Source organism: Xenopus laevis, chromosome 1L (assembly GCF_017654675.1).
Source record: "Xenopus laevis strain J_2021 chromosome 1L, Xenopus_laevis_v10.1, whole genome shotgun sequence".
Classification (NCBI taxonomy): domain Eukaryota; kingdom Metazoa; phylum Chordata; class Amphibia; order Anura; family Pipidae; genus Xenopus; species Xenopus laevis.
Genome location: NC_054371.1, coordinates 43,690,359 through 43,715,594, shown reverse-complemented (window position 1 = coordinate 43,715,594; position 25,236 = coordinate 43,690,359). Strand labels below are relative to the sequence as shown.

At 40.6% G+C, this 25,236-nt stretch overlaps 1 protein-coding gene across 1 annotated transcript in view; it reads right to left on the bottom strand.

Moving 5' to 3' along the window:
- The window catches only part of tusc3.L (tumor suppressor candidate 3 L homeolog), an 84,661-nt gene extending 76,061 nt beyond the window's left edge, over positions 1-8,600 (bottom strand). The window contains exon 1 of the mRNA XM_018230223.2: positions 8,451-8,600. Within this exon, the coding sequence (XP_018085712.1) occupies positions 8,451-8,585 (135 nt within the window). The 5' untranslated portion in view covers positions 8,586-8,600. The remainder of the gene's footprint in view (positions 1-8,450) is intronic.
- Between the last annotated feature and the right edge of the window lie 16,636 nt (positions 8,601-25,236).

The window sequence follows — 25,236 nt, the reverse complement described above, 5'->3', positions numbered from 1 at the left end:
GCCACTCTCCTACTTGGAGGGGAGGGCAGACACAGGGTATGGATTGTTGTGCCTGGGGCCCCTGTGAATCATTTTTTGCAGGGGGCCAATTGCAACTGCTGTGCAATATTAGCACCATAAACATCAGAAATCAAAGAATAACACGGCTAATTGGGGTAACGTGTTGTTTTTGCAGGTAGTTGTTATGCCTATAGGGTTGGGCACACCTGCAGACAAAGATTGCAGCCATACAGCCCTGGGGTTCTTTAAACAATTCTTAAAACCATAAATAATTAGTGATGGGCGAATTTATTCGCCAGGCGCGAATTCACAGCGAATTTGCGCGATTCGCCGCCAGCGAATAAATTTGCGAAAATTCGCGGCAAAAATTTGCCGGCATCAAAAAATTAGACGCCAGCGCCGTTTCGCGAATTTTTCGCTGTTTCACGAATTTCACGCGAAATTCGCAATTTTTTCGGCGAAGCAAAACGGCGCAAATTCGCCCATCACTATAAATAATATATGTTTTCAATAATGGTACTTTTTTATTTTTCTAAAATTAAAGAACTCCCATATAAAAGAACACAAGAATATTTCTTTACAAAGAGGTGTCACCACTTTGATATACACTGTCTCAGCCCCAAGAAATATCAATGCTGACATTTTAGAGGGTACAGGTTTACTAATAATCTAATATGAACTTTGCCTATAACCTACATTGTAAGGTTTACCTCTGTGATTTTGTAATAATGAGAGCACAGTAGGCTAAGGGTAAGGATAGAAGAAAGTATTTCAGTTTTATTGTACACTCTCAGGAACATATCATTACATTAATGGAGGAAATATAATGGTATAAAAGATTTTTTTTTACAAAAACAGTACGCTGTTAGTTTCATCTGACTGTCTATTCATTTTCTTAAAATATATAGCAAGAATACCATTATTTTTTCTTTTTTAAAAAAGTTAAGCATCGACAACTGGACATTCATGTATTTGACTGCTACACTCTTGCTATTATTTATCTTTTTGGCAAATCATAAATCATGAATTTGCAAAGAGAAAGCGGAAAAAGAACTGTCTAGGTTAGCCAATCATGTCAAATGATGGCAAACTGATAAATTCCTTACTACTCAAGGCAGGAGGATAGCCAAAGTGGCCAAAGTAACTAGACTGGGACTCAAGACTGGTTCAAAATCAGTCAAATTGAAATTTGGAAGGCGCACACCCATTAGCATGCTGAGGTGTTAATCCAAGGGGGGCTGCCCAATCATAGCATCCTAATAAATATCATAGAAATAACTATATCTATGGATTGCACACATAGACTTATATAAAAATATCAACATTTATTATAACATATTGTTAAAAACTTACAAACATCATAGAAAAACCCGACGCGTTTCGACCACCGTAGTGGTCTTCATCAGGGAAAAAAAACTCCTCAATATAAGAAAGATCAAAAAGGCAGGAAGAATATATATGTACATGCAGTTTAAATACCTTATGGCATGTTACAAAGACTCCCAAACAGACGATGCTTGGCGTGTGACGTCATTTCCGCCCAATTACAGGCAAAATTGGTATCAACATTATGGTCATGGCTGCATACATTTATTTTTTCTAAAAAATGTATTGATCTAGGACTGGGGTCATATATTGTTCTTTTAATAACGAACAAGGTTAAAATTGACGCCATGCCTTCCCCTGCATTTTACTTTGTACACAGCAGAAACATACAGCAGCATGCTCTAAACCCAGCATCCAGTGCCCAGTACAGATTGCTGTCAGAGAAGGTGTTATAGGGGAAATTAGAGCACTAAGTTGCAAGAAATAAAGGAGTGAAATACTATATAGTCATATTTTTCATGGTATTAATTTGTAAAGCTGCAATTTGTTAATGTTCCATAGTGGTTATTCAGCAATTCTAAAGTGAACTGACAAAAAAATTCAGCTTTAGATCCCAAAATAGGCTTTTTAATTTGTGAAAATAAAGGTTAATTTAACGCACTGGCAGAAAAAAAAAAAATCATCTTGAAAGCCTTAATTACTTTGAAAAACAAAGCTTTTACTCCAGTTAATGAACTTATAATTTATCCCCTCGCAGCCAAATAAGCATGAGTTTTGCATGAGTGCACAAAGCATTCATTCTTTAAGAAAAATTGACTTGTTACTATGGGCAACTAATGTGGTGGCAAAGGGCACTGTAGAATTATCCTGACACCTCTGACAGAAAAAAACCTCATAGCTTATGATACAAAACATTAGAAAACTCTATAGTCCGATCCAAAATAATTATCATCACGACTACCTTGAATACAGATGACATGGTGAGTAAATGAGCCGTGCAATTGAAATATTGTTTCATACATGTCAACATGTATACCATGATGTCAACACTAAATCCCATTGTGAATTATCCGCACAGTAGGTTTCAATAAAAAGGAATGATCTATCTTCAGATATATAAAATGGATTAAAAAGAGGGGATCTGACTTCTGTCAGTATTGAATTTTTATATAGGAGAAAAGAAAGAAAAAAAAAGACGGGGAAAACACACAAAAATTATATGTTATCACTATATGATTTGATTTCAGTTAAACCATTTAATCCCGTGATTCTATATATGTTGGTTCCCCCTTAAATAAATAGTCCCACAAAGTGCTAGTGCTTGACCTTAATTAAATAGCATTAAATAGAATAAAACTAGGACTCAATTGATTTTTCTTTTAAATATTGTATATGCTTTGTAATTTCTAACTCATAAACAATTCATTTAACATTAATTGATTGTTAAATTACTAAAATTCAACTAAAACACCAATAAGGGTGATAAAGTGCCAACAGATTGTGATCAATTCACTTAGAAATCAATTAAAGTGCAATTATTGATATCTCTGATTCCAAGAAAAGGTATGAAAAGGAAATAGGTAAGTGGGTGGAGAAGTCCCGTATTTTCTAGCTGATTGTTTTACTAACTGCGGGACCCCACAAAGAGAGAGAAGTCAGTGCTTCTGGAACTGTGGTCTCAATTCTATTTTAACTAACTGGATTGAAGAGCTATCTTTTCTAAAAAAAACACACAAATTCCAGAGCACTTATAGTGAAGACAGTAAATTAAGAATGCAGATAAGGAATCTCCTTAATATGGGCTAAGAGAAGCGCCCAGATCACTATAAAAAGTTTTTTTCTTAAGAGAACCCCCAAGGTTTTGTATAAAAATGGTATAAACCGTTGAGAAATAGAAAACCGACGCGCGTTTCGCAAATTGCTTTTTCAAGGCTGTGTGTGCTGCCACGGACGCAAAATATTTATAATGTTTCGAACATGTGCCGGCGTCATTACGCATGCCTACGCTCAGCGCAATGACGTTTCCAAAGTGCGCCAGCGTGATCGCGTATAGCGTGATGACGTCTTATGTATGATGGTGCGTTCCATGTTAGCCATGCTATAATAATTATAGGAAAACTTAGCCTGACTTCCAGGTGATATTGTTATTGGTAGGGATTAATTCAACTACATTGTTAAAATGTATCTTTATTGATTATAATACAAATATTAAAAAACTGTTAATAAACTTACTCTTAATTTAAAAGGATTGAATATCCAATATTCTTTATTTCTTATTTCTTGTTATTTTATGCATATAAATGAATTGTACAGATTCCATTAAATCTATTCATACCCCATGCTAACAGTTACTTGTAATATAAGGAAAAAGTGTTTATTTATTCGTTAATTATGTAGTATATGAATCATTAGTGATCATATTGATTTATTCGACAAACTGCTGGTTGGTTGATAAAATTATAATGGATAACCATCCCAGTATAAAATTCATTAATAGATCTTGTTATAAAGTATTCAAATGAATGCTGTGAAGAGATTATTTTCATTGATACCATGTGGGTATACAGTGTTCATCTTGTATATCCAATAACTCTCACGTTTGTGGGGTCCCGCAGTTAGTAAAACAATCAGCTAGAAAATACGGGACTTATTTATATTTTTTTATATTTTATATTATATTTATAAATAGCGATAACATATCATTTTTGTGTGTTTTTTCTGATCAAAAAGAAGGGGATACTTTCTTTGACTATGAAGATTTTCATTCATCCAGGTCATGGTATATCTAGTATAGGTCAATCTAAAAACAACTGGACTTGCTGAGTAATCAATGAAGACGTTTCACTACTCATCCGAGCAGCTTCTTCAGTTCAACTGACTGGTGTGGGAAGTTCTCGGCATATAAACTCTTCCACTAATCCAATCACAATGGAGACCTATACTAGAGATACTTTCTTTCTTTTCTCCCACAGAGTAGGTTGGTCAGAGAAATAATATTGCTAACATAAACTATTTATTATTTTACATAAACATAGAAGGTCTTTGGATCACTGTATAAACCAACCATGTCACTGTGAAATCATCCTATGTGGTTTGCTGGGGCTTGTTCTTCACAATATTTAGTTTTTACTTTAATTTTGATGGTGTTTTTGGATAGAAAACAGCTCGTGTACTTCCTTACATTTTAAAAATGTACAAAATTCCATTAGACTTTATATTTCATGGAGCCTTGTGGTGGTGGAAATCTGTGCGCAGATAAGCCTGATGAGCGCAAAGACACACACAAAAACAGTGGGTTCTTAGAATTTCTCTCTGTTCCAGAGTAAGCAATAGTAACAAATTAGCTAGCACTCTGAACAAACTAATACACTGAGCTAAACCCAGTATGTTTTTATAAAACCTGTGGGTCAGTTATCATAGGTAAATTATATGTTAGAGATGTTTGTTAGTTTGATATACAATATAACCTAATGTGTGTGGTAGCTGTGCAAAGGTAGACCCAAAGGTGCAGATTCACTAAACAGTGAATTTTAGCCAGCGTCCGTTTCGCAACCCATCGCAACACTTCACCAGGCGCAAATTCGCTCAGACTACGCTAATTCACTAGTATGTCGAGTTTTGTCCTGGGCGCCAAACACTGGCAGACACATGCGGCGAATTTCTGTCTGGAAATTTTCGTTTTCACACTGAAATTCAGAGTATGTGCCTGCACTGAGGCCAACACAGCTGTTTCGGGGGCATGTAAAGAAGAAAGTGAATGTCAGCTTTGGGGCGCTTTCCCACAGGCTGAGATCAGCCCCCATGTGGTATTAGCCTTATGGCAGGGATTCTCATTATCAAGTCAGATCAAATGAATCAATTTACAAGGAAAATAAACATGAGAAACATAGAAAGAGGGGACAAGTGTACTGTATAATTCAAGGGTGGGTTGAAGCAGATCAAGACTAATGAAATGTTACCTCTACAAAGGGATTTTTGAGAAGTTTTGAGCATAGTGTCAAGGTGGCCATACATTATAAGATCCACTCCTTTGGCAAGGTCGCCAAATATGTCCAGCAAAGGTGGGTGATATTGGCCTAATCCGTTCTTTTAGCCCTAGGGCCAAGCAATCTGATTGCAAGGACCAGAATAGGGGCTGTCAGGCTAAGGGGCACATCATCAAACTATTAAAATCAAACCTGCCTGATTGACATCAATTTCATACAGCTGTACTGTGCAAGTCTATTTCTTGTTTTGGCAGCTTTGGGTGCTGCTTCCCATATATATACATATATGTTTGCTTATAACTTCTTAAGCTAAACAGGGAAATAAAGTCACTTTAGTTATTGGTCCATACAAACATCTCATATTAACAGTAATAGTTGTCATATATTTTATGTAATAGCGAACCATCAACCAGCACACCTTGTAAACATCACACATGCAGGTGTATTTACATACATTCTTTACTAGCTCTTTGTAGGATGCTTAGAAGTCACAGTTTAATATCAGCTGGAGAGCCAAAAGGGCAGGGGAGCTGCTCCAATGAGGCAAGTTAAAATACTCAACTCAAGCACCATGAAAGTTCCCAGGGGTGGTAAAATGTCGCTATTATTTAGCTTTTTATTTAGCAGCTCTCAAGTTTGCAATTTCAGCAATCTGGTTGCTAGGGTCCAAATTACCTCAGTAACCATGCATTGATTTAAATAAGAGACTGGAACATGACTAGAAAAGGGCCTGAATCTAAAGATGGGTAATAATAAGTAGCAATAACATTATATGTGTAGCCAAACAGAACTGTGTTTTTATATGGGGTCAATGACCCCCAATTTGAGAGGTGGAAAGAGTCAGAAGAAGATGGCAAAAAATTTAAAAACTAGAAAAAATAAATAAGAAAGTTGCTAAGAACTGACCATTCTATAACATACTAAATAGTGATGGGTGAATTAGTCCAATTTTGCTTCACACAAAAATTAGCGAATTTCCCACGAAATTCGCAAAATGGCGAAAAATCCATGAAACTCGAATTTTGACGCCCGTGTCAATTCTGACGCGCACGTTAATTTTGATGCCGGCGTTAAAGTCAATGGGCGTCCGAATAATGTTGAAGCACAATGGTTTTGACGCAATCGGCTTTTTTGACGCGCGACCAACAATTTTTGACACCGGCAAAATTTCGCTGCAGTTTTGCAAATTTATTCGGCAGTGCTGAAATGCAGAAATTCGCTGCACAATCGAGACTGCATAATTTATTTGCCCTTCCCCAATACTAAACGTTAACTTAACGGTGAACCACCCTTTTCAGAAATGCTACTATAGTATCTTATTATCGTAGATTATTTATAAAAGGGAACATATTTTTTTTGTTGCATTACTTTATATAGACGTAAGAGGTTGAACTTGCTGGGTGTGTGTCAACCTAACTTACTATGTTACTATTTCATTTGCTGTTTAGTAGTAAATCTCATTCAGGCCAACACTTTCAGTGCTATGTCTGAAAATGATTACATCCCCAAGGCGAGAATGCCAATATGTGTCCCATTCAAACCACCACGCCCCCCCCCCCCAGCTGAAAAAATCTTTAGTGGGGCCCGGTGTTCATTATCTCACCTGCTCTGCTAGTCCCGTCCCCCTCCCCCACCGCATGCTCCCGAAGGTGCCCGGTCACTTCAATTTAAGGAGACGAGCGGTGGGGATTTTAAAGGAACAGTTCAGTGTGAAAATAAAAACTGTAAATAGATAGGCTGTGCAAAATAAAAAATGTTTCTGATATAGTTAGTTAGCCAAAAATGTAATGTATAGTGATGGGCGAATCTATTCACCAGGCACGAATTTGCGTGATTCGCCGCCGGCAAATAAATTCGCAAAACCCCCGCAAAAATTCCCTGGCAAAAAAAAATTGTAGTAAAAAACGAGACGCCGGCGCTGTTTCATGAATTTTTCGTGAATTTCGTGGGGAAATTCGCAAACCTATCAGCGAAACGGAGCAAATTCGCCCATCACTAGTAATGTATAAAGGCTGGAGTGACTGGATGTCTGACATAATAGCCAGAACAATACTTCCTGCTTTTCAGCTCTATAACTCTGAGTCAGTCAGTGACTTGAAGGGGGGCCACATGGTACATATCTGTTCAGTGAGTTTGTAATTGATCCTCAACATGCAGGTCAGATTCAAAAGCAACAGATATGACCCATGTAGCCCCCCCTCAAGTCTCTGATTGGTTACTGCCTAGTAACCAGGGTAACCAGTCAGTGTAAACCAAGAGAGCTGAAAAGCAGGAAGTAGTGTTCTGGCTATTATGTTACACATCCAGTCACTCCAGCCTTTATACATTACATTATACAATACTAACTGTATTAGAAACATTTTTTATTTTGCACAGCCTATTTATTTACCCAGTCTTTATTTTTACACTGAACAATTCCTTTAATACTTTAGAGGAAGCCGACTCCACAGTCGGGCCCCCCTTTTCCCCAATCAATCCCAGCAACCATGGGGTCTGCTTCCTCTATAGTTACTCCACTGGTCCCATCCAACCCAGCCCTGAACATTGTGCTATCTTTAAACAAAACTAATACAAATGCCCCAAAAGTGGCCAAATTGAAAATCAGTGCCTTAAAATACATCTACAATGAAAATGTCATACCAATAGTAGAGAATAGAGCAGGGTAAGACAGTGGGAGAGTGACACATGCACATGACACACAGACTGACACACAAACACACTTATACATATAAATACACACACATACAGACATATATATCTACACAAACACACGTAAACAATAGTCAGCATGTGCTTATGCAAAGCAAGGGATGAGAGAGTCTTGTTACATGTAGCCTAAGAGATCTTAATCCCACCCCCTACTACTAACAGATGCACTGCCTCTTGCTATGGAAGGATTTGAAGCTGACAGGGAAGGAGGGGTACGGGTGGCCTGACACAGTCAGACTTCTGCAGCTGAGAACATGAGCCTAATCAATATTAATAATGTGTAACTGAAACCACAGTGGGCCCTCTAGAATCAGTGGCCTCTGGGCAAATGCCCCTTTACTAAAGAGGCCCTGGGCAAACACAGAGAAAATAACACAAGACAGTTGTGTTTAGCTATAAGACTGGACAATGCATTGAATGAAGCTGTACCTCTTTCTTCTTCTGTCCCCCACCAGACTGCAGGCAGAGTGACAGGATGAGCAAACTGGGGACAATCAGCCATCGCTGCACTGACACCTTCTTATCCCTCGCCATCATTCTAACACTCTGCATCCCCAGCAGCATCTGCTCTCAGCTCATTGGCTTTCCCAGCCGGCCTGTGACGCAACCAATAAGCTGGTAGGAAGGATGCAAAGCACTGCTGTTATTGTAGTTCTTTTGTTTGTCCAATCACTGACCAGTATCTACTCTGTGGGGGCTGCTGACCTGCATTGCTGGGGGAGGGCTGCTTTAAAGGGGATCTATCGCGAAAATAAAATTCTCTGAATGGATAGTTGAGGTGAAAATATTAAAATCTTCAAATATATTTCTTTAGCAGAAATGCTTACTTTTTTTGTAAAATGATAAATGATGACATGCAATGAGGGTGCTTTCTCTTAGAGACTGTTCAAGCTACTGCTGAATGGGAGTGGCTTCTCACTAGCTATGATGTCACCTAGCAACTAGCAAAGTCCCACCCTCCTCCATGCTGAATAACATCCTCACACCAACTGTTACTGTGGAAGCTCCTTGTGAGAAAAGTAAGCCTGTCAGGTCTGCACATTCTCTCAGTCAAGTAGAGCTGAGTGATTGGTAAATAATGTACTGATTTGTTCAGTTTGGCTTCAGATATTTTAATCCTATTTTGGGATCTTTTCTTCACAAAATATATTTAGCTTTTTAGGGTACCCCCTGAGGGTGTGTGTGTAACACTGAAGTCTTTATACCTTATTTACAATTATCAAGCTGTTGTTTGCTTTTGCTGACTGAAATTGCTTGCTACGGCTAATACAGTGAAATACCTCCTTCAACTTCCATAATTTAGGCCTATTGGCGATGCTTATTGTTATAATACATGCTCACGTTCTTACAATTATCTTCATTGTCACAGATTTTATCCCAACGTATGGTCTAACAGTGTGGTTGGTGTAAATAATGTATTTTAGTTGTTACTAGGCTCACATAGTAGCAGCTTAGTAAATCCAAAAATCGGGTAATGATACCATAGGCGCAGGATAATTCTGCTACAATGTGCCTTTATTCAACAAATCACAACATGTTTTGAGCTTTTTAGCCCTTTATCAAATGTGAACAACAACATAGTGATGCAAACTTTAAATTCTCAAAATCCCCCCCCCTTGCATTTTAATTGGTCAACTAACAATTGCTGGGAGGTTTTTACAGCCTAGTTGGCCAATAAGATTCGGTTCCTGTAAGTTCCTACATCCAAAAACACCATAATTGTAGAGTTATAGTCCAACAATAAACTTTTTCTTTAAATAGTCTTGTCCTGTTAAAATAATTAAAAACCATAATTTTTATGATGATAATTAAAATTATCATTTTTTTTTGTTCAGTTTGGCTTCAGATATTGTAATCCTGTTATCAGCGCCGGATTTCAGTGTGCGGCGCCCCTAGGCCGCGCGGTCCGACCAGGCGGCCGCGCGGTCCTAGTGCCCACCTCACCTCCCCTTCCCAGCGCGCCGGCGTTTTTTCGCGGGCGCAGCTGCTGTTATTGAATGGGGACGCACGCGTCCCCATAGTGCGGCTGGGCGGCATGCCGCCCCTATTTTTTTGCCGCCCTAGGCCCGGGCCTATGCGGCCTTGCCGCAAATCCGGGCCTGCCTGTTATGGGATCTTTTCTTCACAAACCTCAGCACTTCCTTCACAGGCCTGCTAGAGCGAATGTCCTTCGAAACATAATCATTGTTTTTGGTTACAATTTAGTTACACTTCAGTTTTATTCTTTGGTACAATTAAGATACTGTATCATACTTCCTGCCAAACATTAAATGTAACAATGTATTTATTTAGAGTATATTACCATACGGAAGAGTTTAATTTCAAATCATCACTATCTGTCAGGAAAAGGAACCGTGTTAGTAAATATTCTTATAGAAAGCTAACTATGCTCCACTGGTCATTCAAACCTAGAGGAACTAATGCACACAACTTTTTTTATCCACTACTTATTTTAACAGCACAAGACTATTTAATGAAAAAGTTTATTGTTGCACACTTATGGTGTTATGCATCACTATCTTGTTCACACTTGATAAAGGTCTACAAAGCTCAAAACATGTGATTTGTTGAATAAAGGCACATTGCAGTAGAATTATCCTGCGCCTATGGTATCATTACCCGATTTTTGGATTTACTAAGTTATCACATTTGGATGAATGCAATGGCCTCTGATACCTAAAACTACAAGCTAATGATAATTAGACCAGTAGCAGCTTACTCTCCAGTGATGGACTCAACATACTCCCCCTTGTGTCCTGCCATCATTTGGACATGGCTACAATGCACATGTACCCTTTGCCAAACCCTTATTTCTACACTTTTTGACAAAGGGTTCTGAATGTGATGCTTGTTTTGTATCCTACAAAAACAGTATGTTACTATTGTTGCTATTTTGTAACAATATGTAACAAAATTTTGTAAAAATATGGCACACACAGGCAAAGTAGGGCAGGTAAAGTATGGGACACATAAGCAGAGTATGACTCACAGGCAGAATAGGCAAATAATGACACACATAGGCAGAATATAGCACTCACTAGCAAAGTATGGCAAACAAATACATAATACAGCACACATGGCAGAATCTGGAACACACTGCATAATATTACACACACAGGCTGAATATTACACACACAGACAGAACATGGCAAACACAGGCAGAATGTAGCACACAATGACAGAATATACCTCTCCCAGGCAGAATATGGCACACACACAACAGAGTATGGCACACACATGCAGAGTATGGCACACACATGCAGAGTATGGCAAACACAGAGAGCATAGGGTAAGCAGAAAAAAACTCTCACACAATGGAGTATGATAAACACAGGCAGAATATCACATACACAGACAGAGTAAGACACACACAGGCAGAATGTAGCACTCATTGGCATAATATACCTCACACAGGCAGAATAAGGCAAACACACAGGCAGAGTATAGCAAACACAGGCAGAATACCACACACATAGACAATATATAACACACATAGATAGTGTTTGATTGGCATAGTCTGGCACAAACATGCAGCGTTGAAGGAGTAGGACAAGGCAAGCAGGGTTGGGATAGAGACAGGAAAAAATACCAAAAAAAAATACACCATTAGATGATCAGTACATACTTTTTTAAATACATTTGTCAAAATGTAAGTGTTGTTCCTACAGTCAGTGTGAGGTGTGAACAATGAGGACATTTGCAGTCAGAGTTTAAGGTGTGAACAATGCAGTACTCAACACAGCCATAAGATTTTTCTGAATTTTTGGACATTATGTTATTGTTTGTGAAGAATTTGTCATTTAATTACAAGAAGATACATTATTTAAAAATGCTAATTCAAAATATGTTGCTATTTCTTTTATGTAATATAGTACATCAAATGTTCATACAATGGCTGTATTGTAAAAAAAAATACAATACTATTAAGCCACAATAAATGATATTTCACCTATTGATCACAGTTCCCCCACTTCCTCTAGAGCTGGTGAGTATGTAGAAGTAATTTAGCCTGATGTTGATGGTTATTCTGCAATCATACCTCCCTCATTCAAATCTCAGTTGATTTGCGTTGTGGGGTGATATGGACATCTGGGTAGTTATACTGTATGTTGAAGGCTGTGTTGAAATGTCCAGAGGTTGGAGAGCCAAGATAGCAGGGTGTAGGTGAGAATTGGGCAAAAGTTTTTTTTTATTATTTAAATTATGTAATGGCAAATAACTGGTTTGTCCCACAGTTAATAATGTAGTTGTGAGTTATCCACCTCATTTTAACATTATAAACAACATGACAATACAATTGTGTGACAATACGAAAATAAAAGTAAAACTATTGACATAAGTGCTGACAGCAAGAGACCACATTCACAGCCAAGGTGTTACTGGTGAGAGGTCCCCACAACCAAGTGTCTCTTCCCATTAGAATTTGTAAATTTGCACTTTGGAGCAATGGAAACCCCTCTTAATTGGGGCAGGAGGATAGAGTCAACTGACCAAATTGTCAGCATTATCTTGGAAGAAGGGAAGGGAGAATTGGGGTGTAAGGTGGTGAGAATTTGGCAGGAGGGCTGGGCATAGGCTGATTTGGAAAAATGGTCAGAAGCGCAGGGAGAATTGGGCAAGAAGTGCTGCTATGACTCCAGTGATGTCATCTTGAGATTTTGCACTGAACATCCTGTGAGATTTCGGATGGGGAAGTTTATGAGCTGATCTGTGAGTGCCAAGAATAGTTAGGGAATAGGTGTTACTGAGCTTTAGCAGGATGGCTGTTTGTGCTGGGGATCAAGGCCAAGAGACAAAGTAGCTGCCATTCCCCTTCCTGCTTGTCTGGTATGTGGGGATTATTTCATACTTACATTGCACAAAAAATAAATACCATCAATGTTCAATGGTAGTCCCATTGATCTATTCAGGTAGGTGTTCGTAGAAACTGAAAAAAGTGTGAAGGTGTGATGCAGTCTTTATGTTACCATTTTGACCAGATCTCACTTTCACATGTGAATTTCAGCCAACACCTACCTGAATAGCTCAATGGAACCATTGTGATTGGATATTGGTGACTGACTTTTTAAAGAGGTTCTTCACCTTCCCAAAACTTTTTTTCAGTTGAGTTATTTTTAGATTGTTCACCATAACAAATACTTTTTTAATTGCTTTCCATCTTTTACTTTTTACGGTTTTCCCAAAATTGAAGATTAAAGTTTAATGTTCATGTCTCTGGGGTTTTCAGTCTGGCAGCTCAGTGATCCAGGAGCATTCTGAGCTGTTACAATTTGCAAAAATTAGTTGATACAATTAGTTAAAAGATTTCTTAGCAATATATGAGGAATATTAGCAACTATTGCATCAATTCACCTTCCTCTGGATTAGCTGCTAGCAGATCAGTGCAGCTACTTTCACTTACACACAAATGTGTTGATGGTTGAATGCAAGTTTATTTCTCAACCTCATATACTGTTATATTGTGTTAATTTGAAACTGCAGTAAAAAGACAGCTACTGTTTTTTTTGCAGCAGGTGAATTTGTGTTCAGACAGGTGAATTACAACTTTTGACAATGCTTATAATATTGGACTGAATCATCTGTTTCCCTGCCTGTTGAAAATTACAGGCGAAGAAACTGAAACTGATGATGTAACATTAGACTTAGCCTACCCAAACAGAAAAATCACCCTCCACCTATGGGGCTGGGAGAATGAAGCAGGAAAGCAAGGAGAATTGGGCAGATGAGCAGTACGAGTTCTGAGATAAATTTGCAGAAGAGCAGGCAAAGTGTAGTAAGAATAGGGCAAGAGAGCAGTAAGAATTGGGCATGAGGGCAGAAACAACTGGGAAGATTGTCAGTGAGAATTGGGCAGGATGGCAATGAGAATTGAGAAGGAGAGAAAGGAGAAATGGGGAGCAATGCAGTGAGAATTGGGCAGGTTGACAGTAAGAGTAGGAGAAGGAGTAAGGCAGGAGAGTAGGGAGAGAGTTGAGAATTGGGCTGGTGTATGAGGAAAAATTGTCAGAAGCGCTGTTAGAATTGGGCAGGTGGGCAGTGTGATTTGGGCAAGAGAGCAGGGAGAGTGATGAGAACTGGGCAGGAGCATGGGGCGAAATGAGCAGGAGTGTAGGGGGAAATGAGTTATGACCTGCCAATGGATTTTTAAGAAAACCAATTCTTTCCAAAGGTTCTAATGACATTTTCATTATAATTTATTCTGACCCTTCAACATAAAGTGACAAATTATCAGGCTTCTACATGAAAAAAGTCGCACAGTACTGATCTGAATTATAAAATCATTTGAACTGAGCCTTCACTTTGTGTGCTAATATGCATTCATAGATCACTGTGTATTAAAATGAAAGATGGTTTATGCTATATTTATAATGTTAAAAGAAACTGAATCAACAGAATTATAAAAATTAAAGTAGCTAGACACTCACTTTTAGGAGAAGAAAGTGTATACAGAAGATACATTTATTTATTTGTCGATTTATTTGTCTGCTGTTAGACTACAACTCCCAGAACGCCCTATTGTAAATTATAGTTCATCAACAGCTGAAGGCTTATTACTAGCTAAATTAAAACACCAAGAAGGTAAAAGCCATAAATAAAAAAGCTGTTGCAAATATCATTCAGTTTCTTAAAAAATTTGGCTAAACTAGAAATGATTATATAGCATGTGGCATTGGCAGCATTGTCTGTGGAAGAAGCAGAATCAGCCTTGTAAGAGGTGTTTAGCATTTTATGTAATCCAGGCATGGGCATGGAGGCAAGGGTGTGAAGAGATGGCAAAGGGCCCACAGTCCCCTTGTCCTGTGTGTACTGGGCCCTTCCAGGTGCAGATAAGGCAAAGATTTAGACAGGCACTTAAGCTGGCCATAGACGCAAAGATCCAATCGTACGAATCGTGGATTCGTACGATTTTCGGACCGTGTGTGGAGAGTCCCGACATTTTTCGTCCGTCGGAGATCGGTCGTTTGGTCGATCGGACAGGTAAGAAAATTTCTGTCGCCTGCCGATAATATCTCTGCGTGTATTGCCGATTGTACGATTTTCAGAGGGAGACTGTCACTAGTGTTGTCAGACATAAGTATCGTACGATTGCTGTCAGGGGCAGAACATTGGCTGATCTGTTCTTATTTGATCGGAATGGTAAAGACTTTGATCTGAATGGTTAGTGGAGGGTCGGGAGATGGGAAAGTCCGATCGTACGTTGATTCGTACGATCGGATCTTTGCGTCTATGGCCAGCTTAAGAGTCCCCTAAAACCAAGGGTGATATTTAAAATGGTTTCCAACCTGGTTCCTTTTGCCAAGACCTCTTCCCAACATAACCCAATGTTGATATTGTACAGATATTGAACAGAGCAAAGTCACCTGGTACCTTACAGACTCAGCTTTGCACACCACATGTAGTGTTAGTACAATAAGACAACCCTCCCTCTAATTTCTGAACAATTATCTGGACAGCTGGGCAGTTTGATAGAAAAGCAGCCAAACAACAGGACTCCAGAGAACAATCCATTAGGGGTTAGGCAGGAAACATCCCACAGCTTCTGTGCAATAGCGATTCCCTCAATCCCGCAAATCAGGAGGGAGGAAAAGTTTAAGCACAGGGAGGTAATGTTTGACGTCGCATCCTCCAAAACTCCGGGTAAGGAGAGGAATGCTGCCCTACCGAGCGCAAAATGCGGTGCTGCCGGTGCCCTGCGTGCCTCATAGCTGCTGTGCAGAAGACTGCATGTGTTAGGGATCTGCTTTCTGCAGGCTGCGCTGTGCATTCCAATCAGTGGCTCTAACCCTGTTTGTACACTCCTCACAAGAGCCACAAGCAATGTACTGGGCACATAGTACAAAGCCCAATATGGCAGCGTGAATAGTAGTATGGGGATTACCCTGATTTAATCACTGCATCAGTTGAGTGCACCGGGCAGCACTTATTACACACAGCCTAGCACAATATACAACTAACCACTCAACTACACCTGTCTGTTCCCCTATCCGCAGGCTCGCCTTCTCACCCCTGCAGCACATTTGTGTGCCAGCGCCTGTCTCCCAGCGACCAGCTACACTAGGAGTCCAGCGCACACAGCAGAGTAAGCACAGCTAAAGGGGCCTACCACAGACAGGCCAATGTGTGAGAGAGGGGCCACGCTGCCGGTGCCCTGCGCGCCTCAGAGCTGTTGTACAGAAGTCTTCATGTGTTAGGTATCTGCTTTCCCTTCACTCCGCTGTGTGCGCTCTGGACAGCGCAGCCTGCAGAAAGCCTCTTACTTGTGCTCTCCCTAGGTCGGGCTTGGAATGATTGGAATGCGCCTTCTCCTTACTCCACTGCCGGTGCCCTGCGTGCCTCAGAGCTGCTGTGTAGAAGTCTGCATGTGTTAGGGATCTGCTTTCCCTTCACTCCGCTGTGTGCGCTCTGGACAGCGCAGCCTGCAGAAAGCCTCTTGCTTGTGCTCTCCCTAGGTCGGGCTTGGAATGATTGGAATGCGCCTTCTCCTTACTCCACTGCCGGTGCCCTGCGCGCCTCATAGCTGCTGTGTAGAAGTCTGCATGTGTTAGGGATCTGCTTTCTGAAGGCTGCGCTGTCCAGAGCGCACACAGCGGAGTAAAGGGAAAGCAGATCCCTAACACATGCAGACTTCTACACAGCAGCTCTGAGGCGCGCAGGGCACCGGCAGTGGAGTAAGGAGAAGGCGCATTCCAATCATTCCAAGCCCGACCTAGGGAGAGCACAAGCAAGAGGCTTTCTGCAGGCTGCGCTGTCCAGAGCGCACACAGCGGAGTGAAGGGAAAGCAGATCCCTAACACATGCAGACTTCTACACAGCAGCTCTGAGGCGCGCAGGGCACCGGCAGTGGGGTAAGGAGAAGGCGCATTCCAATCATTCCAAGCCCGACCTAGGGAGAGCACAAGCAAGAGGCTTTCTGCAGACTGGGCTGTCCAGAGTGCACACAGCGGAGTGAAGGGAAAGCAGATACCTAACATATGCAGACTTCTGCACAGCAGCTCTGAGGCGCGCAGGGCACCGCATTTAGCTTAGCGCTTTAGCATTTAGCTTTAGCATTTAGCGCTCAGTAGGGCAGCATTCCTCTCCTTACCCGGAGTCTTGGAGGATGCGACGTCAAACATTACCTCCCCATACTAGTACATACATAATACTGCTGATTGAAAAGTTTGATGCTCCGGGTCCAGGTGTGCAACAGGCAGCACAGGGAGGTGCGGTAGTGTGACCTGATCTCCGTGATGTCTATATGCCCTCCGTTTGTGATCATATACCCCACTGATAACAACACCCCACTCGTGGCTTCTAGGTGCCCCGATGATTGTATCTGGCTCAAGACCGACATACAGGTTAACCCATATTCTATTATAATGCCTAAAAGTCACTACACATACTAAATGAAACGTGTACCTTTTACCGGCATCTTGAACAAAAGTCTCTATTAGTAGGCTATTTTCTATAAATAATTACATAAAAGAATGCCCTAGTTGTAGCTTTTACCTTGCACAAATTTCTCAAGTGAAAGCTCTAATAAAGATGTGCCTGCAAGATGAATGTGCTGCGCAGTACAAATGTTCAGAAAAAAACCGTTACAGATGAAACACCTGTGGATAGCCTAGCAACCAATAAAAAGCAAGCTTTCACCTGTCACTCAAAACACGACCCGACCTAGAGCACAGCAGTGTAACGAGTCAGAGAGAGAACACAGAGAGTCAGTCATAAGAAAAACAAAGTATAACTAATAAAGAAAACAAATCTCATAATCAAACATATTTACAAAATTGACTATTTTCATGAGCTCTACCTAATATTAAAATTTTATTTTCGCGATAGATCCCCTTTAATGATAATGATCTGACCTTGACAGCCCACTGTGTCTGCTTGAAATCCTTCCATAGCAGGAGGCAGTGCATCTGTTACTAGTCGGGAGCAGGATTAAGATCTCTCAGGCTACATGTAACATGACTCGTTTGACTCTCTCATCCCTTGCTCTCAGTCAGGCTAGGAATGAGGTATTGAAGGATGCTGTGATGGACCCCTGCCTCACTTCTCACTCCACCCCTAGTGCAACTTTCAGTCCGGCCACTCAGATATGTCTACATGAACAGCAATATCATGGCACAAAATATATTAGAAATAATACTTTCTCTAGCTATTAAAGTAGAAAGCTCCAATCCAAGTGTGGTGCCAAATGTTACCCCCCCCCCTCAAGGATTGTAATGACTTACCTGATATCCTGGGTTGGTGCTCCTGTTAACAGAAAACTGCACCAGTCCGGCTGGGCCACTTGCGAGCGAGTACAGGTTCGGACTGGGCCAGAGGGACAATGGGAAAATACCTGGTGGGCCCCAGCCCAGATCCTCCCCCCCTGCCTGAAGCTCTCCCCACCCCGACTGATAGAAGTAAAGCATGTACACACTGGTCAGGGGCAGGCAGATTGATGAGGGTTGCGCCAGGCAAGGGGGACCCTGTGTGGCAGGCGCAGCACTACACAGTGCCTTGTGCGCTGTGGCATTAGAAGAATTAGGAAATCTCTGTCCCTTTAGTCTAATCAGACTTTCTTTTACTCTGTAATTCCTCTAGCGCCGTTCTATGGAGGCAGTAGGTTTAAAGAACACACCAATACTTTTAAATAACTTCTTTAATAACTTCAACTTTCTTCATATAACATTGCTGCTTGTGCAGCAGATATTCCATGTACAAACACGTGGTGAATAAAACCATAAAAGGCAGATCAACAGTTCAGTCTTGTCAGATGACATAAAATGGTGGATGTATTTGACTCTCAGGTATAGAACTTTGGTATGGGATTGTGCATTTGCTTTATATCAGCAGTAAGCAATTCACCTTTGTATTTGCATTTGGATTTGGTCTGTAACTGGTACTCTGTTCTGAAATTGGCACTCGGATAGGTCTGAAATTGGTGGAACTATAAGTAAGCACATATACAGGTTCAATATACAGACCTACTCACACTATTAAACAATAGGGTAACATAAACAAGTGTATTAAATACCTATTTGGCCTTCTCTGCTTCCATAAAACTTATCTCTGACTGGAACTCTCTGTTTCTTCCCTTTGTCTGATAAGCAATGGCCTCAGAAAGATCTGGCTAGGGGAACTCCCACACAGATCAATTGTGTAGCTGACTGGGATTGGTTGAGGCTCTTGTGCAGTGTGAGGCTGGCTATGATTGGCTTACCTATATAATGGTTCTTAAAGGTACATTTTCTTTTTCTGCTTCTGCTAACACAATGCATATAAATGTTATAACATTCACATTCAGAAACATAAATTACAGGCAAACTCTGCTTTTTACTTAAACATGTGAACATAAGAACTGTACTGAGGTTATTGGCAGGTTTTGGTGCATACATATATAACCATAATAGTAACCTAGGACAGGTCTTAGCTGGCCAGCTACACTCCCACCAAAATTACCTACAACTCTATGTTCTCAGTAGTAGGATTTCAACATGGATTTGAGGAATTTTCCATCTGGTTCTCAACTCTCAAGTGTCTTTTTGTTACTCTCAAGCAGAACAACTAACTTTTGAATTGGACGTTCCAACTTGAGTGGAATTGTGAGACGTTTTCCTTTTTTGTCAAGTTTTGAGTCTCCTATTTGTAACAATACTCTTCTCACTAGTCCGTCTTCGTCCTTTTGAACTTTTAGGACTTTGGCCAATTTCCATTGACTTCTAGGTAAGTCGTCTTCTTTTACTAACACTATGTCATCAATTTGGACATTTCTTCTGGGTGTTTGCCATTTACTTCTTAGTGTGAGATGAGCTAAGTACTCTTTACTCCATCTATTCCAAAACTGTTCTGATAGACATTGAACTCTTCGCCATCTTTTTCTGGCGTATAAATCCTCTTTGGTGAATTTGCCAGGCGGTGGCTGTATGTAATCAGGTTTAAGGTGAAGTAGATGGTTGGGAGTTAAAGGTTCCAAACTTGTTGGGTCGTTGATGTTGTCGACTGTAAGTGGACGACTGTTAACAATAGACATTACTTCATAGAATAGTGTCCTAAGTGAAGCATCATCTATTCTTCCGGCGTTCCTTTTCAACAGTGCACTTAGCACATTTCTTACAGTTCTGATTTGCCTCTCCCAAACTCCTCCTGTATGGCTTGCATTTGGAGCATTCATGTGAAAATCACACTGTTTCTCTAACAAGTACTCAGTTACTTTTTCTTTATCCATCTCTTTTAGAGCCTTGTTCAATTCATTCTTTGCTCCAACAAAATTAGATCCTTGGTCAGATCTAAGCTCTCTGACAGTACCTCTAATGGCTATGAAACATCTTAAGGCGTTGATGAATGCATCAGTTGACATATCTTCCAACATTTCCAGGTGAATTGCTCTGGAGCTTAGACATGTAAATATTAGTCCATATCTCTTGTACTCCTTGCGGTTCTGTTTGGTGATAAATGGGCCAAAACAATCCATTCCGCTATAAAGAAATGGTGGTGATGGGTTCACACGATCAGCCGGTAGATCAGCCATTCTTTGTTCTTCTGTAGGTCTACGTGTCTTTCTGCAGGTTACACATTTACTTATGTACTTTGCTATAACTTTGCTTCCTTTCACTATCCAGTAACCACCTTCTCTCAAACAGTTTTGGGTAAAGTTTCTTCCTTGATGCAAGGATCTGTTGTGGTAGTGATCAATAATCAATCTTGTGAAGGTAGAATTTTTGGGTAGAATTGCTGGATGCTTAACTCTGCCAGGTAATGATGCATTTTCCAGTCTCCCTCCCACCTTCAGTATACCATCCTGCAGAACAAGATTAAGCTTGTACAATGGGTGGTTGTTTGGAAGCCTTTTAGGTTCTTGACTAAGTCTCTTCAATTCTTCACTGTAGAATCTCTGTTGAATGAGTCTTATGACTGTTTCTTCAGCTTTCATTCTTTCCTCTACATTCAACGATTCCTTCTTTCTGATTCCTTTTGCCAACCGTTGAATTCGAGCTACTACATTTATGACTGTATTCCACTTTGAACATCTGGCTAGTCTTTCAAGTATGTCATCTTGACACTTGGCGGCAGTGCTCAATATTTGAACAACCTTTACTTCTGGATCACCCATAGACAGTTCTGTATAACCTTCACTGGGTATAATTTCCTTTTCCCAAAGGAACTCTGGACCGGTGAACCAGTTTGAATTCTTCAATTCTGTTACATTCAGGCCTCTTGAAGCATGATCTGCTGGGTTATGCTTTGTGTCAATATAATGCCAATGTTCTGGATTTGTTGTTCCTCGAATTTTCTGGACTCTGTTGGCGACAAAGATGTGGAATCTTCGAGCGTCATTGTTTATGTATCCTAGGACAACTTGTGAGTCTGTCCAAAAATACTCTTCATCTACTTTCAATTCCAATTCTTCTTTCAGAAACTGGCTTACTGATGCTGAAACGACAGCTGCTGTCAGTTCAAGTCTTGGTATTGTCTGAATACTGTTTGGTGTGACTCTGGCCTTTCCCATAACCAGGGCACAGTGTATCTTTTCTTCTCCTATCACTCTGATGTAGGAGCACTGACCATAACCATGACTACTGGCATCTGAAAAGTGATGAAGTTCTATTTTCTTGTACTTTCCGAAATCAGGAGGTACAAAACATCTGGGTATCCGAACTTCTTTCAAATTTTGCAAGTCTCTTATCCAACTCTCCCACCTTGGCCTCAAGCTTTCAGGTATGGGTTCATCCCATCCCAATTTCTGTCTGCATAATTCTTGCAGCATTTCTTTTGCTTTGAGAATTACTGGTGCCAAGAATCCCAATGGATCATATATTGAAGCCACTGTGGAAAGAATGGTACGTCTAGTTGGAACTTTCTCTTCATTGGATACTTCAAAGAAGAAATTGTCATCTTCTACATTCCATCCCAATCCGAGTACATTCTGAACTGGAAGATGATCATAGTTAAGATCTACATTCTTCATTGTTGATGCACGTTCAGAGTCACTGATGGATTCCAGTACCTCTCTGTTGTTTGAGATGAATTTGTGAAGACGCAGGTTTCCCCTTACGCATAACTCTTGGCTTTCTTTCACCAACTGAATTGCAGATTCTGTGGACTCTAGACTTATAAGACCATCATCTACATAAAAGTTTTTCTTCAGAAAATTTGCTGCTGATGGACAATCTTTTTCATTCTGTTTGGCCAGATACTTCATACCATAATTGGCACAACCTGGAGATGATGCTGCTCCAAACAAGTGTACTTTCATCCTGTATTCCGCTGGCTCTGTATCTATATCTCCGTCCTCCCACCATAGAAACCTCAGGAAGTCTCTATCTTCCTTCTTCACATGAAACTGGTGGAACATCTTTTCAACGTCACACATGACTGCTACGGGATACTTTCTAAATCTACAGAGTACTCCAGGCAGAGTGTTTGTAAGATCTGGTCCTTTTAGTAGATGATCATTCAATGCAACATCATTGTACTTTGCTGAGCAATCAAAAACTACTCTGATCTTATCTGGTTTCTTTGGGTGATAGACACCTTGATGTGGTATGTACCACACTTCTCCTTCTTTAGGCTGACTATCAACTTTCTCTGCATGTCCTTCTTTGAGGATGTCTTTCATGAATTTCAAATAATCCTCCTTCAGTTTGGGATTTCTTCCCATCCTTTTCTTTAAGCCTTTCAATCTTGCTAGGGCAAGAACTCTGTTGTTTGGCAGATGAGGTCGTTCTCTAAAGGGTAAGGGCATTTCAAGATGACCTTGTTGATTTTGCTGAATATTATCTTCTAGAGTGTGTACAAACTTTATGTCCTCTTGGGATACACTCTTTTTACTAGAACTTACGTCTGCAAAGTCGGATTCTAGGATCTTGATTACTTTCGCTGGACTTACAGTTGGTAACTCTAGGACGGATATTCGATGACACAATCCTGTCACCTGTCTTGAGTTTGCAATCTGCTGTTTTCCTCCAACAACACCCCATCCTAGATCAGTTTGAACTGCGTAGGGTTCACCCTTTCCTCCTGTGATTACCTTTCGTGGTACCAACGCCTCAGGACAGTCGTAACCTATCAGCAGTCCAACACCAAACTCCTTCAGCGGGGACATTTCATGGGATATGACAGATAGGTGCTCCCATTTGTTGGCTGTTTCACAGGTAGGTATGCGGTCTTGATCTAGAGGTATGTCGTCTTTTGTATAAGCTGGAGGTAGATCTAATATGCAGTTTGAATGAAATCCTCTAACTCTCAGTCCTTTGACTCTTTGACTGTTAACCAATGTGTCTCTTCCCGTCATTGTGGTGAGTTTGAGTTTCACTGGTTCTGTAGCCACTTGTAATTTCTTGCAGATTTCTTGATCAATGAAGGTGACATCACTCTGAGCATCCAGTAGTGCATAGGCGTATACCTTCTTGTTCTTCCTTTTAGGATTTGAAATGCACACTGGTACAACCATTGATGTGCCATTGATTTCTCCTTCCCTGACTCTGCAAGAGAATACTGATACTTTCTTTTCTTCCTCAGTATCTCTGGGCATTAAGGATTTCTCTTTCTTTGGACGCTCTTCATGTAGTGGTGTAGGATGGCGTCCTCTACAAACGCTGCATGTGGCCTTTTTCTTGCACTCCTTAGTAACATGGCCTTTTCTTAGACATCCAAAACACAGTTGGTTATCAAGTACAAAGACTTTTCCTTCATTTGTTGGCACTTATGTATAGAGTGGTTCTCTCCACAGAACATACACTTGAAGGTAGTCTGAAGATTTGTAGGTTCTAACTCTTTACTGATCCCAGTAGTGACTTTGAACTTGCTCTCATAGGTATCTGGACCTTTAGTAGCTGTGTTGGTTGTAAAGCTAGTTGCTCTTGCACGTTTTGTCTCTCTTGCAGGCCTTTCTTCTAAGGGTTTCAAGACGTAAGATGCTGTTACTGGATTACATGCTATCCGTGCTTCCTCATTGACGAACACAGAGAACTCTTTGAAACTTGGGAAGTTTTTGCCTTGATCTAACTGTTTAGTCACGTAGCGATTCCATCTAGAAGCCACTTCTTCAGGTAGCTTGGTTAGCATCCTGTGGTTTTCTAGATAGTCGTTCAGTACTTCTAGTCCTTGAACATGTGGGATGGCATTGCTGCATGCTTGCAGGAAGTCACCATACTCTTGGAGTTTGAAGTGTTCTTTAGGACCTATTTTAGGCCAGTTTATTAATTTCTCTCTGAAGGCTCTTTGTACTAAGAAGGGATGACCATATCTTGCATTTAATTTTTCCCAGGCTTGCTTGTAGGCTTCTTCGTCTTTCCTATAGAAGTTACCTTCAAGAGCTTTCTTTACTTCTCCGCCAGTATATCTCTGAAGATAGAATAACTTGTCGACTGGACGGAAGCAATGATGCTCAATGATCATTTCAAAACTTGCTTTCCACTCTATGAACTTCAGTACGTCTCCAGAGAATACAGTAGGTTCCGGAACAGGAAGTCTAGTGAGGAATCTTCTCTGGGGTCTCGCTGGGACAACAGCTGTAACATCCTCGTGTCCGTTGCCATGACATACGGGGATAGAGTTATCTGGTTCTATTTTCTCACTTGGTTCTGAATTAGGTGAGTCTCTCTCTTTGTTTCTCTGAGCAGGGATGGAAGGACTACGACTTATTTTTTCACAACATGCTGGAGATTTCCTTCCATTCTCCTGGGTGTATGGAAGAAAGTAGGAGTCGGCTTCTTCACTTAGTAACGATTTGGACCTATGACTACCCTGATTCATATCCTCTTCGTGTACTCTGAGTCTGGCTTCTATAATCTTAACTTCCTTTTGCCTTTCCAGACTTTTCATTTCAGATTCCATTTTATCGCGTTGTGCATCCATTTCGGCTATCCGTAGACGCTGCATCTCAATGGCAGATTCCATCTCTACTTCTGCTCTCTTGGCAGCAAGTTGTTCAGCTAATTCCTTTCTTTTGGCTGAAGTATTTGAGGACTCTGATATTTGGCTGGTACTTCTGCTAGCAAAGGAAGTCGCACTTGAGATTGTGGTTCCCCCTAAGGACCTGGCATAGTCTCTCTTGAAAAACTCATTCATTCCCTTTCGTGCCTTAACTTCATCGTAGTTTGCTGCAGATGATAGTTCTCTCATGAGCTTTGCTAAATCCCTAGTGACTGCTGTACATGTGTCCATGTTCCTTACAATATCCTGGGGAGGTGTCATAGACGATCGCAGGTTGACATATGCTGCCATAAGCTCTGACTCAGATTCT